Here is a 15061-nt window from a genome sequence, read left to right as displayed (position 1 = left end):
TCGCGTTTGTACAACAATTACCTCGTGTTCCGCGTTGTTCCACGGCCCGAATCTTGTCCATAGTCAAATACATGCGAATTTACCTTTGCGCTGTGATTTCATACGTCGTCACCATACAACACTAAGCTCCAGCCACGGGTACATCGGAGACAGCCACACCTTGACAGCTCTTGAAGAAGCCTGACATTCACAGAGGAGGGAAGCATTCAAACTACTGTTCCTAGCTCTACATTACGACTACATCTGTCCTCGAAGAGAGACGGCGCATCCCAACATGTCGGAACTGCACGATGCGCTAGCATGCCTGCGCCCTAAGGAATTTAGCGATGTACCAATCGACAACCTCAAGTCCTTCCTCCCAGAGATTCTCGCAAATGCAGAGCTCATCGCGAACTCGGTCCCACCGCCGCCCAATGGCACGCCCTACGAAGCCGCGCAGCGCACGCGGACAGACTCGCGACCAGCTGCCAATGCCGCAGATCTGACCATATCTCAAGTACGGCGGCCACCACCAGCCAAAGCACACGAGGCGCTGCAGAAGTCATGGGGAAAGCCGGTGAAACTGGGAGCGAAGGAGACGGCTACGGGCATGAGCGTCTACAAGATGGCAGGACATGACAGACATGGCGCGTGGTTTGCACGGTCAAGTGTACATGAAGGACTAGGGTTCACCAAGTGGAAGGAGTGCATGCAGAAAGAGTTCCCAGAGAGCTTGGAAGTGCAAGGTGGACCTGGAGAGGGCAACGTGCGGGGCATTGGCGGCGACCAGAGGCTTGAACAGATGAATGTGGACGGCATTGGAAAGCTGGAGGGTATGTGATCGACAGCTGAAACGCACGTAAACGTGTCGCTAACAATCGCAGTGTACCAACTATCCGCTCAATTCCCTGGACCTACGTCCCCGCGAGAGTTCATCACGCTACTCATCACCTCTGAGACCTGCCTCACAGATGCGTCCAAAGTCGGCAATGCGGTACCGCGGCACTACATGGTCGTCTCGATACCGGTCTCACATCCCGACGCACCGCCCAGAAACGGAATGGTCCGCGGATACTATGAGAGTATCGAGATGATCTCTGAAATTCCGCTTGCCGGAGCAGAGGACCCAGAGTCGAATCCTGTGCAATGGACAATGGTAACGCGAAGCGACCCTGGTGGCGGCATACCGCGCTTCATGGTCGAAAGAAATGTCCCCAGCAGCATTGTGCAGGATGCTGTCAAGTTCCTGGACTGGGCCTGTGCAAAGACCGATGTTAACGGTGAAGAGATCGCGGACAAGGATGGTGCTTCAAGCGCATTGCGAGTGCAAGAATCAGAGCAAGAGCGAAGACGCTCGATCGCAGATCTGAATGGCATAGGTGCAGGAGTTGGAACAAGCATAGTTGATCAGCCCTCGATCAGCACAAAGCGTGCATCGATGCGAGCTGAGAGCGAGACCAGCGCTCCACCCGCCGAAGGTTGGATAGCTTCGATCAGAGACACAGTAGGCGGCTACGTTCCCGATGCTCTCAACCCACTACAACGCACAACCTCGAGCAGCTCGTCTTCATCTTCATCATCGATAGAATCATTTGCTTCAGCCGAGCAATTCAACACAGCTATGGAGGGCGGCTTACCCGTTACTGACGACATAGCTACTCCGTCCACTATATCACAACCAGAGCTACCAGTTATCGACGACAGCCCCCATGGCCGCAAACTGCAAGAGATAGAGGACAAGAAGAAACAAATGCGAGAGCGACTTGATCAAGCGCAAGAAAAACAAGCCAAAGATCTCGCCACCGAAAACAACAAGACGCAAAAAGAAATCGAAAAAGCCGCCGAGAAACACACCCGCGAGCGCAAAAAGCACGAAGACAAATTCGAAAAGGAAATTCGCAAACTCGAGGAGCGCCGCGAGAAGGAAACTAAGAAACTTCTCGCTCGCCAGCAGAAGGAGGCGGATAAGAACCACCTCCTCAAGGCCCAGCGCGAGCGCGACGAGAATAAACAGAGAGGCGATATTCTCGAGCAGGAGAACAAGCTGCTGAAAGAGCAGATTGGCGAGTTGCAGAGGGAGAATACGGCGCTCGTGGCGCGCCTGGGGAAGACGGAGTTGGGAAAGGATATACTGAAAGCTGTTAAGCAGGAAGATCTGACCGGAAGGCCGAGGGCGAGTTCGAGTAGTTCGAGGAAGAGCGCAAAATCTGCGAAGTCGAGGGGAGAGAGTGAGCTTAGTGGGCTTGCGAGGTCGAGTACGGAGCCAGTCAAGCCTTGAGGGGGGATGTTTGGCGTAGATTTTCTTATCATTCTTTGAGCGCTGGACTTTTTCACTTTTAGGGCGTAAGATCGAGCATCGTTAGTGTATACCATTATTTGAATCTTTCTTGCGGAGTTGTTGGACTTGCAGTTGTGCAGACATGCCGTTATCTGATCTGACTAATCCCATCCTGGTAAAGACTCATCCGCCTCGGAACCCGATCGCAGCCCAGCCCTATCCATCAGCGCCATGTCTTACATTTCCACGTCCGACCTGTATCCACGGAAGATTCTTGTGCTGAAGGTTGTGTCTCCAGCAAACTATTCTCCCAAAGGTGTGCTGTCTTGGCATATGACGTGTTGAGCCGAGTATCGGACCTTTTTTCCCCAACACAGAATTATCAGATCGAAGTGGGATGAGGCGTTAAACCACCTGACACCAAGTTGAAGGAAATACCGAAGAAAACAAACGCAAAGAGAAGGGAAAGCAGAAACCGGAGTCAACCCCAAGGGGTCAAAAAATTCGCTTTTAGAAAGAGCTCGGAATTCCCACTGCGCACATTCAAACCTTCACCCCCACCAAGCGCATCTTCTGCACAGCATCAACAACAATCATGTCTTCAACCGAAAACCCAACATACATCACCACCGCCGAACATCCGCAGTCCTCATCTCCGGGCCCCATAAAACCCACTCTCCTCGCCTTCCATGGCTCGGGGAGTAATGCAACGGTACACACAGTCCAACTCGCCCGTCTGATGCGCCTGCTTATGACCGCATTTCGACGTCGAGAGCCTGGAAGGTTATGTATATCCCCACAGAGACTCTTATCCCCCCCCCCCCCCCCCCCACCTGTCCCCATGCACCAGATCTGCGCTCCCCCCGTCTCTCAAAACTTGAATAGTTGATTGATTCCTAACAATATCCCAGCGCCCTTCGCCTCCCCCGCGGGCCCAGGCGTCCTGCCCTTCTTCGACGGCTGCGGCCCTTTCTACCGCTGGCTGCCCCCCTCGCAGAAAATCACCCTCGAGTCCATGCGCGCGCAGTCGTCCACCTCGGAACTCGCCCCCGAAGTAGAGGCGCTGATCAAGAGCACCGTGCAGCGCATCCGCGCCGCCGGCGGCCGCGTCGTGGGTCTCATCGGGTTTAGCCAGGGCACGAAGATTGTCGCGGGCTTGTTGCGCGCCTCCGAGTTTGTGGAGGAGTACGGGCTTACGGGGGAGGATGTCGACTGGTTGGATTTCTCCTTTGGGCTGAGCGTGTGTGGGAGTTATGCGCCGCTGTTGATGCCCGGTGCTGTGCGGAAGAGGTTACCGCCCGGCGTGGACTATCTGGAGGGGAAGATCAGGAAGCCGACGTTTCATGTGCAGGGCACGCAGGATGAGTGGGAGTGGGCAGGTAAGGGGTTGATTGAGAGGCATTATGAGAAGGGTGAGGGGAAGAGTGAGGTTGTGGAGTGGGACATGGGTCACCATTATCCGGTGGAGGCGGAGCAGAGTGAAAGGATTGCGGAGTGGGCGGTGGGAGTTTGGAAGGGGATTGAGGGTGGGGAGGTTAGATGATGGCCTGCTAGAAGGGTGTGCGGGTTTGATGTATAGAGGGATTAGAGGGTAGAGCATAGAAGTATCGAGAACGAACAGGCACGATGGGTTATACAGGCACATGGTCTTGCGTTTTGAACTCGTTCCTCGTTTTGATTCGTGGCACAAGGGCCATCTATTTCCGTTGCGCCCATCACATCATAACTTTACATCCCCGCTCATCCCACTCCATGCCATGCCCGAATGAACCGAACCGACGCAGCAAAAGGGCGAGATGATGCTTGAGACGTAGCTACCGACAGTGTTGGGCGAGCGTATGCCGTGGCGACACGCTTACTGCTCGGTCTGGAAGTAGTTGAGGAGGATGCTGCGCTCCTGGGACTCCTCACCCCAATCCTTGACAACGACGCAAGAGCAGTTAACCACCTTACGGGGGTTACCCTCACGATCGATCTGGCCTGTTCACTGATTAGCCCTAACCCCACAACCCCAAACCCACTCAATACGTACAAAGACCAGCCCACTCGCCGAGCTGCTTGCCATCGGGGACCTTGATGAGAGGAATCTTGTGCTCGCTGCACAGCGCAACGACGAGCTTCTTGTACGCCTCCTCCTCGCACGCCTCGTTGAGGACGCACATGTGTGCCTGGCGGCGGTCGAGGGCCTTGGAGGCCTCGCGCAGACCGCGGGCGAGTCCGTCGTGGATCAGAGCCAGCTTGAGGACGCCCTTGAGCGCCTCGAGCACAGACATCTGGCCCTTGGAACCGGTCTCATCGGCTGAGACCTCGACCTCGGCGGCCGCGCTGACTTGGGACTTGGTATCGTCTTCTCCGTCCGACTGGTGGTGGTGGTGTTAGCATGTTTTCTGGGTGGTGATGGCGGGGTGAGGAATGCGAATTGCTCGCAGCGCAGGCTGTGGTTGCTGTAGAGCCAGTGTTGGAGGGGTGGGTGCATACCATGATGAATGATTTCTTGTCGGGTTTCCTCGAAGAGTTGGATTTGGAGATATGTAGAAGAATCAAAAGTTCGAGGCGGCCCGCCAGTCGAAATTCGTCAATCGTCGGTGGGCGCTAGCGGGAGGCCGCGGCTTAGCGTCATGTCACGTGGTCTCCGCTGTTCGTCTGACACCATTATGGATCTCAAATGTGATAAGCGAACGTTCCTACTCAGTAGTTCGGACGCATCATATTGTACTACATTGTCACTTGGGATGGAAAGGGATCAGTGTGTCTGAAGCTATACACAGAGCCTTGCCAGTGTAACAAAACCTAGCAGAACTGTACATAGCTCTAGGTCACCAAATGCTCTTGTTCACCTTCCGTCGCAGTGAATGACCTGCAGTGTGGCTTGAATCATGCTTGAAAGGTTGTTATGACTAATTTTGTACAAATCAGGAGGAAACCGGCAGCAGCGTGCAGGCACTCATCTCAGACACTGACCACGCTGGCCCAATGTATGAATAGTCAACACTCAAATTGATTCTCATCAGCTGTATACACTATCTGCCACTCTGCCACAGCTCATCCACATCCTCCTCTGGACCAGCCATCTTCGCATCTCCCATGCTCACATCCTTCGTAGAAAGTTATCAAGTCAGATCCAGTCTCCCGTCCCTGAAGACCACCACCAACAAGCATTAACAAAAACATGGCTGATGGCCAGTCATAGGCCCTCAAGCCTCTATGAAAAAGCAAGGCTTTTTGAGCAAAATATACGGCAGAAAACAGCATGCGCTGAAACTACTCGCTTGATCGCAAGAATAGAAATTAAGCACAGAATACACGCAAAGACAGAAGCTAGGAAAACTTTGTACGCTTGTACGCTATCAGCTCATATTGCAGAGCATTTGCTGACCCTCCGTCTTTAAAATTGACCATCTTCTGGGCTCCTGGAAAACGCCATGTACAGTGAAAGTAATGAGATTGCCTTGGGCTGACGATAGTGGAGAACGGAAGCAATGGGACAATGGGTATATAAAAAGTAATAAACGAAAGATGCTACATGACGATGCAGCACACCCCTTCTTTTCCTGCTCTCGACTGGCTCGGGAAGTCGTGTGTCTGCGGGTGCGATGCTGCTGGTTCAATGGGAGGCGCGAGTTTGGGTGAAGGGACGCGTGGACCTTGCGGAATGGTTGGAGTCAATTTGTATGCACCGCCCTGCTCGTTGGCTTTGGTGTCGGTCTTCTCGAGAGATGGGTCTGGTGAGGCCGACTTCTCTGGACTGGGCAATGGCCATTGACCGTTCTCGCGCTCGCGTTCTTTCTCAAGAGCAATTGGGTCGATTTGTGATAGGCGCTTGCCATCCATGTCCTCTGTGTTCAGGAGTCGGAAGTCCTTGTCATACATGGATCCCACTCTGCCCTCATTCTCCCACTGCTCCTGTTGCATGCGTTTGGCGTGCGTAGGAATAATTTGCTGATCCGGAGGCAGGCGCGGATCTGGCTTGTACATCGTAGCTATCCATGGAGCCTCGCCCTCAGGCTTGTGACTAGTGACCGGACGAATTGCAGCTGCAGCTCCACTTGTGCCTGGACGCTTTGGCGGCGATGTTCCGGACACATTTCGACCCTTTGGCTGCGTCTTCGCACTAGTCTTGCGGTTGCCAGGAGGACCAGTCTTGCCAGTGGGTTTTGCTTTCATAGGAGATTTCTGTGGTGATTTCGGAGGGGATCCACTGTTTGCTGAGACTTTCCGCGCATGTCCATATGGAGGGGTTATCCGACGACTTTCTTCTGGATCATCAAGCAGCATTTGGCTCGACACGCTTCCACTGCGAGCCCTCACACCATTAGCCGCAATAGCATCACCATTCCAGTTGCCACTACCGGCCCGTGATCGAGATAACGGTGCGTCGCGGTCAGCAGCGGAGGCTGGTACCGGTAGACCACTCGTCTTCGGAAGAGGTATACGGGATGTGCTAGGCCTGCCGTTGTGGGTAGTTGCTCGTGGTGAGGCAGGCTGGCCTCCTCCTGCCGCCAGCTCCTCGAACGTTGTAGAGTTCCTCCAGCTGTGGTCCTGGTCTAATGCATCCTCGTCTTCAGCCGGTATTGGGGATACTACTCGTCGACCGTCATGGCGCTCATCGCCAGTCTGGTTTTGCCCTGCGGCTTCTGAGCCTCTGCGATCGCGGGGTTTGCGGGTTGTACTCTGCGAGCGGCTGTTCGTCCCGCTGGCTCGTCCTCCGACCCTGAAGCCAGCCGCCTCAAGCTCTTTCGTCTCAATCTCCTTTAGCTTGTCGCGGTGTATCCAGTTGTTCTGGTCGTGCTCGACTGCCGTCCAGTTTGGGTCCCCTGGGCCACCCTTAGATGTCTTCTTCTTGGGCTTGCCCTTTAAAGACGCCGCGGTGCTCTTCTTATTGGTGTTGTGGCTTTTGTAGTACTCCATCACACTGTCGGGGTCATTACTGATGGCGTTCATGTCTCCGCTTGGTTTTCGGTGCAGCTCGTTCATGCGGTCGGAGGAGAGGTACGATTGGTCGTTCTCGTAAGACTGGTTCATTGAATCCCAGGTAGGCGATCGCACGGGCTTTGCAAAACCATTAGCCTGCGAAGTATGGGGCTGGCGAGTGGCGTATGACGAGGCGCCGTATTGAGACATGTATGGCTCTTCGTCGTAGCTTGCACTCTATCTGGAGGTCAGCACTTTGTCACCGCCCCATGGTGGCCATTGTTGAAGGTGGAATGTCTGAGGTTGGGATGGCGCTACAGTGCGGCATGACGGACAGCTGCAGTAGTGTGGAGCCTGGCGGAGGGCATGTGACACAATGACATGGGAAGGCAGGGTATACGCACAGAATTGTCCAGAGGAACCGCAAGATCCCACGATGCTCCTCCTCCGTGAGAGCTGCTTGGTGGTGTTAGTTGCTGTCCGGACGCTGGCTGCTGGCGAGAGTATGCGACAGCGGCCATGGAGTGTATTGCAACGCCAATGCAATGCGGTATATCACGCGTCCTGGGACCTCACGGGTTAGGCTTGGGTCGTTTTATGTGTGTCGGTATGGCGGAATTGCGCAGTGACGGAGCGGTCAGATGTGTTGCTGCACGGGAAGGGGCGATGATGCTCGAGTGGGTTGTTATGGGCAGTTGGTCGCGCTTGGGCGATGTCGCATGCCAAAAGATCCACCGAGACGTCTAAGCAGGTCCGCTATGGGAGGGATGCCATGAATGAGCCAGAGTAATGGTCGTCGGGTGATGAGCAGGGTGGGAGGTAAGAGGGGGCGTTTGCATGCACAAAGCAAGCAGTTCCCTGCACGTCCGGGTCGCGGCCTATAGGAAAAGGAAGGATATATAGTACAAAGACACAAACGAATAGAAGAGTAGCGAATGACGGTTCCAGCTCTAGGCTTGCTCGCCAGCAGTAGTAGCTGCAGTGCCTATTGAAGATTACGACGGTGAGCGCGAGAGACTTCTTCGAATGCGCGGACCTGGGGCGCGACGTCCTCTTGGCTAATTTGGGGAAGCGCTCGGACGTCCGAATCAGGCCTGTAGCCGTTGATTGAAAGGTCTAGATAGCGGACTAAGTACTCCTTGCCCTGTGACTGTACCTGCATGCTGACTCTTCTACCGTGGTCGCCGAAGAAAGGAGACAACTGTCCTGCAAGCATGCGATGTTGACCTCCGCTTGCAGCTCTCCGACTTGACCTCCAACACGAAAACGAAAGCATCATGCGCGGCCTCCCGACTTTTGATTATAGCGCACCCGCAAACCCGCTGCGCCTCCTGGACTCCTGTACCAAACAAGCTTCATTGATTGGAGCCTTTCCCGATTGATGCGCCCTAGTCTTCGCTAGACGGCCATAGCGCGAGAAGGGGGGGATCGGGAGCCACGGATTTTGCTGTCTGGCACCTGTCACTGGACCCGCCCGGAAACTTATGACTTGGTCAACCTTTATGCGACGTAACGACGTCAGAGACTGCTTTATTTTATGCACATTTTTGAGTTTCTCTGTTGTGGGAAACATGTTGGTAGTGTCGCTCCCAGATGCCGGGTTGCCGGTTAATCACCATGGGATGCTCATGTGCAAGATAACCGAAAAGACCCACTGGAGGTGCGTGAACCACTCTGTCAAGTTGCAGATGAAGTCAGACCAGATTGACGCTGCAATGCCGTTACCATGGTTTATCATAAGGCTGGGAGAATTGCAAGATTAGCGACGAATAATCCTATGACTGACTCTTTATCGGTCGATCAGCCGACTAAGTTTACAACGCAACAACTACCATCCAAACGTCTCATCCCACCAAAACACCTCATTCCCCCTCTTGATCCAAATCTCAACATCTTTCTTCAAATCCTCCGTCAGCCTCTTCGGCCCACAGCAAATCACGGCCGTTCTCAGACCCTTGCTGAACACCTCATCAACGATGACGTCTAATTTCGGCCGGCCGCTCTTGATGACCATGCCCTTCCGAGGTTTGTCCATCTGATCTTCCATGCTTAGTAGCTGCTCGTCTTCTGCCATTTCGATTGCTTCGCTATCTTCGTCGTCTACGGCGAAGACATTGGGGTTGGGCGATTGTAGGCTTGGACCGGAGGGGCGCGTGACGTAAACTTCGACGACGCTTGTGGCCTGTGCTGACCCATTTTCTTCGTCACTTGATTCTGCATCACTTTCGTCTTCCTTCGAAGGTGTGGACGTGGGGAAAGCCCATTGCGTCTCGGCCAGTTTCTGAACAGCCCATACACAGCGTATCTGCGTACCTGCAGGTGATGGGTCGTGCATTTCGACGATGCTGCGATATATGGGCATGATGAATGTTGCGCCGACTCCTCCAGCTACTAGTAAAACCCTGTCATAATCTGACAGATCTGGTAATCGTGATGATGCGCCATATGGACCTTCAAGTGCAATTGGCAAGATGGGGATATCGCCTCCAGCTGTGGGCAGCATCGGGATGCCACTTCCACCTTGGGCTAGTTTTTGCGCGAGCTCTGCAAGATACTTCGTATTGCCTTTTAAGGTCCTTGCAACAAGCAGCAACTCTTTGTCCTTGGATGGTATTGAAGCAATTGTGAATGGATTTGTCTTGTTCGTCATCAACCACTGCTGATAGAACGATGGCGAAGTTGCTTTGCCCCAGGGCTTGCTGAGGTATACGTGCTGTCCGGGCTTCCATTCCAGGGCAGAGCTGTTATCCGGTAACGGTATGCGTATTTGTGTAAGATTGGTGCCGGGCAGGAGTCGAATGGTGCCTTGGTATACTTTTAGTCGCAAGGCTCGGAAGACGAGGTGAAGCGCTTCAACAAATATGACCTGGTAAACAAATATGCGAATGTGCGACACATGCAGCCACATTGGCAAAATTATAAAGTTTGCGATCGCGATGTGGGAGATGAAGAAGACTCGATAGCTCCGTCGCCTTACAAAGGCAAGAGCTGTTGTGCTAATTGTGGCAAATAGGGCAATGCTGACGATGCCCCAGATGACGTCCCAGTCTTTGATGCGTTTTGCGAGGAAGCCAGAAATGATGAAGAAGTTGAGGTAGAAGATTCCATGCAAGGAGAACAAGAGGAAGACGATGCGGCCAAGGATCTGATGGGCAGCCTTCAACTGCTCGTGTGAGCACCGCGTCAGCCACTGGACTGGTGAATATGGCGCTCTCATGGCCAACAGATAGTGAACCGGCAGCTGCGAGGCCCCGACCTGCCCGAAACGCTTTGTGAGGTGTAGATAATCTGAAGCATTTAGCAAGAGTACCACCTGACAAGGATACCGTACTTACCATTTCCAGTTTTGGCGATGCACAGGTACAGCAGCCATATCGTCCAGAGACTCCCACCAACCCACTCCCCTCTTGTGCCCCAATCCCAACCTCTGATGACGTCTTTACTCATCCACCAATTCGCCTTTGTCGAAAGGTTCTGCAGCTTCCTAGTCCATCCAAGCCTCCCAGTTGGACGCTTGGTGAAAGACGGCGACTTTGGTGCATCATATTTGAGGCCGCTCTTCGCCGTCCATTGGATGAGGAAGGCAATTTGAAATAGCACAAATATGGCCAAGACCGACCATTGCGCCACGAATCCATACCAGTCCAAGTATTCTCGTCGCTGGTGCTTTTGCTTGTCGTTGAGAGTCTCTAAATAGTAACCAAATGCCCAGTATTGGTCAGTCTTCACTTCTTTGTGACCTTCATGGCGCCGAATGAGATGCATGCTGATGCCTGGATGCCTGAAGAAGAAGGCGATGTTTGCCTTGTAAGGTGTCGGATCACGAAGGAAAGGAAAGTAATTGAAGCACTTCACCGTCCCGACATGCACGAAGAGCTTCAACTGACTGAGGCAGATAGTGTCGCAAGGTGTGCTACGAGGCGAGAGTGCATGAAGATGACAGAGGTGTCTTGTACGCGGGGTTTGGGAAAGCCCGAGGCTTACGACGAGAGTACAGTCGTCGTGGCTTCGACACGCCAATCAAAACATGCTCATGTCAAAAATTCCGAATACTTTTTCCGGGGATTCCGAGAATGGTGATGAATTGTGTACCTGCATATCTGGAGATGGCGGGCATGTGATTTAAACAAGGGAGGGTCAAAAGCAGGCATCAATAGCGACACACTTATTGGAAACTTCCAAGTTCCGACTGCCAGGGTCCGCCTTGTTAAGTGGCACCCCCATTGTTGGCGCCAACCCCACCATCTCTCTGCTGGACCCTGCATTTCGCTACCTTCCCGTTGTACAAAGAAGATCGATCTGACATCTTTTGTTTACTATATCATATCATTATTAGACGGCCATGACAGACACTACCTCCAGGATCCCGCTGTGGCTCGATTGTGTCCGTACGCCGCTCGCACCTTCCCCGAAAACCCGTACTGACAACCACAGGACACGGGACACGATGTACCAAAGTCCCCCACAACAACACCAGATGATGAAGCTCATCATCGCTACTTCTAGGATGCCTACGCCCTTCTGCTGTGTGCCCACGATCCCCGCGTCGAGCTCCTGGGCGTCTCAACCGTCCACGGCAACGCTGCCCTGGACCAGACCACGTTCAACACGAGAGCGATATTGGAAGCAATTGGGAGACGTGATGTGAAAGTCTACTCAGGAGCTGCGAAGCCCATTGTTCGCGACGCTGTCCACGCTGCCGACATACATGGTACATGAGCTGCTCAGAGCCTACAAGATTGGACTGACATTGTCAGGCGAATCCGGCCTGGATGGTGTCACGTTACTCCCACAGCCTATCGAGCCAGCGGTGACCGGTGTGAACTACCTCGAAGCCATGTACAAGGCCCTCATATCAACGCCGCTGGATACTGCTTGGCTGGTATCGACCGGTACTTTGACCAACATTGGCTTGTTGTTTCAGAAGTACCCCGACCTAGCAGGACACCTCAAGGGCTTGTCAATAATGGGAGGGGCTGTTGGGGGCGGCTTCACAAATGCACCAATGGGCAAAGTGAAGGGCGAGGGCGAACGCTTCGGAAACTGGACTGCCTATGCCGAGTTCAATGTGAGTAATGAGCATGTACAAGACACACACCAAACTAACATCACGGTAGATCTATGTATGAACAACCACTCCTTGTATAATGATCTGACTGACGACAATAGTGCGACCCCGAAGCCTCGCACTTCATCTTCTCGCATCCCGTCCTCAAGTCCAAGACCTCGCTGATTCCACTCGATCTGAGTCATCAGGTTCTGGGGACAAAGGCAGTTCGCCATACGCAGCTCTATGGCTCAGAGAAGTCAATCGATGCTTCCACAAAGCCCACACCCTCTGCTCTCCGAGCACTGTTCACGCAAATCATGTCATTTTTCGCGGGTACATATGCCGAGGTATTCTCAATCACGGAAGGGCCACCGCTGCACGATCCGCTTGCGGTATCTGCCGCCATCTACCCTGAAATATTCAATGATGAAGGCGGCGAACGTTTCCAAGTCGATATAGTCACTGAAGGAGTTCATTCTTTGACTCAGTCCGATGTGGGCGAGCTTGGCAGGACCAAGGTTACAAAGCTTCCCTCCGGCGAAGGGGGTTGCCGAATTCCAAGAAGTGTGGACTTGGACAGGTTCTGGGAAAGCATTGAAAGCTCACTAAAGAAAGCTGACGCTGTCAGTCCGATGCCCAAGATCTCCCGTGAAGATCTGGAGAAAGATGGCGTTTTCGTTGGCATAGACTAGAACGGTGGGACCATCCCATGGTTACGACCCAAAGACCATATATAACTTGATCAAAACACCTCGAACGACCTGATTTTTGAAACGCGATAAAAAGTACCCAAAATCTGCGATACAAAGGATCATTGCCGATAGCGCTTTTTCCAGAATTTTCTAGTCAATCTCATGTACGACGTACCTGCAAATTAGGGTCTGTCTACTTATCCGTTTTGAAAACGCCGTTTCAGCAGAAAAGTAGCAGAGTCTTGCTACAGTCAGCTGCAATCACATGACAAAACGGAGCAAACTAGTAGGTATCAAAATTTTTAAATAACTGCATAGAGATAGAATATCTATCTGCTACGTGCGCTTAGAACAGCAAGTTTTAAGCCTTATTTATTAAGATTCAGCGCAAGCAAAACAGAGTTCTTCACCGCCCCCTTTTTTATAAAAGCTTATGATAGCGCTTACTTTAGAGCAGGCGCTATACTTTATCAGCCAAAACAGCGTTTTGGAAACAGAGCGAGTAGCCAGACCCTTATAGTGCCAAGATACCCAGCATCCCAGAACCTGGAAACCATACTTCGGAAGGGAAGGTTTCCCTTGGTGCTTGGATATATTGCGGGGTAAATGTGCCTTCTACATTAACCAGACGAAACTTGGCAGTGAGACTACATCACAGACGACGCGGAGAAATTGCAGTACAGAAAACGTCAATGAAGAGTGGAAGATGTAATCAAACCCTGATCCTGTGCTTCTTATCATAAGATTCAGGTAATGGTTCATGCTGGCAAAACATTATGAGGAGCAATGAATACCGGGAAATCGCAACATATCGACATCCCGACAACACACAATGACTGCAATACACTGATGCCCAGATCGTTATTAACCGAAATGACCGATAGCACTTGTATCCTAGCTAGAACTGAAACTGGGAGAGTGCAAATCCAGGAACTTGGATGAATTGTTCCCTCTAGCCCTCCCAAGACGGCTTCGAATCGCTAATTGACTCCGAATTCAAGTCTGGCCTGCCGAGCCATCGTATCCAAGTCCAGTATATAACTGCGCACTACAGACCTCGCTTGAAGATAACTTGCGCAATCTCAGACACTGCTTCGGCCGCGCACCGTCAAGATGAAGGCTTCCCTCGCCCTAACTCTCCTCCCCCTCATCGCCGCCACCCCAACTCCTTCCAAACGCGAGCCCGAGTCCGCCCCTGGCCTCGGCGATCTAGCAAAGAATGCCGGCCTAGAATATTTCGGCACCGCAATCGACAACGTCGTACTCAACAACACGCAATACACCAACATCGCCTTCAACCGCTCTGAATTCAACCAAGTCACCCCCTCTAACGGCCAGAAAATGGATGCACATCGAGCCCGCCCGCAACGTCTTCAACTACACCCTCGGCGACCAAGTCATGGTTCCCGCCAAATCCGCCGGCCAGATCCGCCGCTGCCACACTTTCGTATGGCACAGCCCAATTGCCCGACTGGGTGCGCGCCGGTAACTTCTCCAAACCCGAGCTGCTGTCAATTTTGGAGAACCACATCAAGCAGGAGGCGGAGTACTACTCCTGGCGACTGCTACGCCTGGGACACAGTTAATGAAGCATTTGAAGAAGATGGCTCGTACCGCAAGGATGTGTGGCTCGACACCATTGGACCCGAGTACATCGAGCATGCGTTCCGTTGGGCGCGGCAATATACGAACCCCGGCACAAAGCTGTACTACAACGACTACGGCATCGAGCGCGTGAACAACAAGAGTCTGGCGGTGCAGAAGATGGTCAAGGATTTCATTGCGAGGGGCGTGCCGATTGATGGTGTGGGCCTGCAGGCGCATTTCACTGTCGGGCGCGCGCCGACGTACGACGAGGTGCGCAATTCGCAGGCACTCTTCTCTTCACTTGGTCTAGACACCGCACTCACCGAACTCGATGTCAGAATCGCGCTGCCCGCAAACGCTACGACAGAAGCAATCCAAGCGGAAGTCTACGCGAATGCTACGAGGGCGTGTGTTGATGAGAAGAAGTGCGTTGGTGTGACGGTGTGGGACTTTTGGGATCCGGTTAGCTTGGGTACCGTCGGCATTCCCTGGGAATGGAGACGCGTGTCTTTGGAGGGAGAATTTCGAGCGCAAGCCGGCATACTATAGTATTGCAGAGGTTTT

The 15061-nt window shown here is 52.9% G+C and overlaps 6 protein-coding genes across 6 annotated transcripts; 3 read left to right on the top strand and 3 right to left on the bottom strand.

The window, feature by feature from the left end:
• Nucleotides 1-274: 274 nt before the first annotated feature.
• Nucleotides 275-3344, top strand: SNOG_11747 (hypothetical protein; the record flags this gene model as incomplete). Its single annotated transcript, XM_001801933.1, has 4 exons — nt 275-812; nt 864-2207; nt 2472-3040; nt 3169-3344. The coding sequence occupies 3 exons, from the start codon at nt 275-277 to the stop codon at nt 2600-2602; spliced, it is 2013 nt and encodes a 670-aa protein (XP_001801985.1). The 3' UTR covers nt 2603-3040; nt 3169-3344.
• Nucleotides 3345-3883: 539 nt separating this feature from the next.
• Nucleotides 3884-4738, bottom strand: SNOG_11745 (hypothetical protein; the record flags this gene model as incomplete). The annotated part of the gene is made up of 3 exons (XM_001801932.1): nt 3884-4237; nt 4290-4617; nt 4685-4738. The coding sequence occupies 3 exons, from the start codon at nt 4736-4738 to the stop codon at nt 4113-4115; spliced, it is 507 nt and encodes a 168-aa protein (XP_001801984.1). The 3' UTR covers nt 3884-4112.
• A 1038-nt stretch (nt 4739-5776) lies between these two features.
• On the bottom strand, nt 5777-7378 carry SNOG_11744 (hypothetical protein; the record flags this gene model as incomplete). The annotated part of the gene is made up of 2 exons (XM_001801931.1): nt 5777-6414; nt 6568-7378. The coding sequence occupies 2 exons, from the start codon at nt 7376-7378 to the stop codon at nt 5777-5779; spliced, it is 1449 nt and encodes a 482-aa protein (XP_001801983.1).
• A 1618-nt stretch (nt 7379-8996) lies between these two features.
• On the bottom strand, nt 8997-10933 carry SNOG_11743 (hypothetical protein; the record flags this gene model as incomplete). The annotated part of the gene is made up of 2 exons (XM_001801930.1): nt 8997-10456; nt 10504-10933. The coding sequence occupies 2 exons, from the start codon at nt 10931-10933 to the stop codon at nt 8997-8999; spliced, it is 1890 nt and encodes a 629-aa protein (XP_001801982.1).
• A 943-nt stretch (nt 10934-11876) lies between these two features.
• SNOG_11742 (hypothetical protein) lies at nt 11877-12962 on the top strand (the record flags this gene model as incomplete). The annotated part of the gene is made up of 2 exons (XM_001801929.1): nt 11877-12240; nt 12338-12962. The coding sequence occupies 2 exons, from the start codon at nt 11877-11879 to the stop codon at nt 12631-12633; spliced, it is 660 nt and encodes a 219-aa protein (XP_001801981.1). The 3' UTR covers nt 12634-12962.
• Nucleotides 12963-14023: 1061 nt separating this feature from the next.
• Nucleotides 14024-15046, top strand: SNOG_11741 (hypothetical protein; the record flags this gene model as incomplete). Its single annotated transcript, XM_001801928.1, has 3 exons — nt 14024-14223; nt 14249-14385; nt 14493-15046. The coding sequence occupies 3 exons, from the start codon at nt 14024-14026 to the stop codon at nt 15044-15046; spliced, it is 891 nt and encodes a 296-aa protein (XP_001801980.1).
• Between the last annotated feature and the right edge of the window lie 15 nt (nt 15047-15061).

The sequence above is a fragment of the Parastagonospora nodorum genome (assembly GCF_000146915.1).
Source record: "Parastagonospora nodorum SN15 chromosome Unknown scaffold_20, whole genome shotgun sequence".
NCBI classification, from domain to species: Eukaryota; Fungi; Ascomycota; class Dothideomycetes; order Pleosporales; family Phaeosphaeriaceae; genus Parastagonospora; species Parastagonospora nodorum.
Note: the sequence above shows the minus strand (reverse complement) of the source record. Positions and strands in the feature narration are given on the sequence as shown.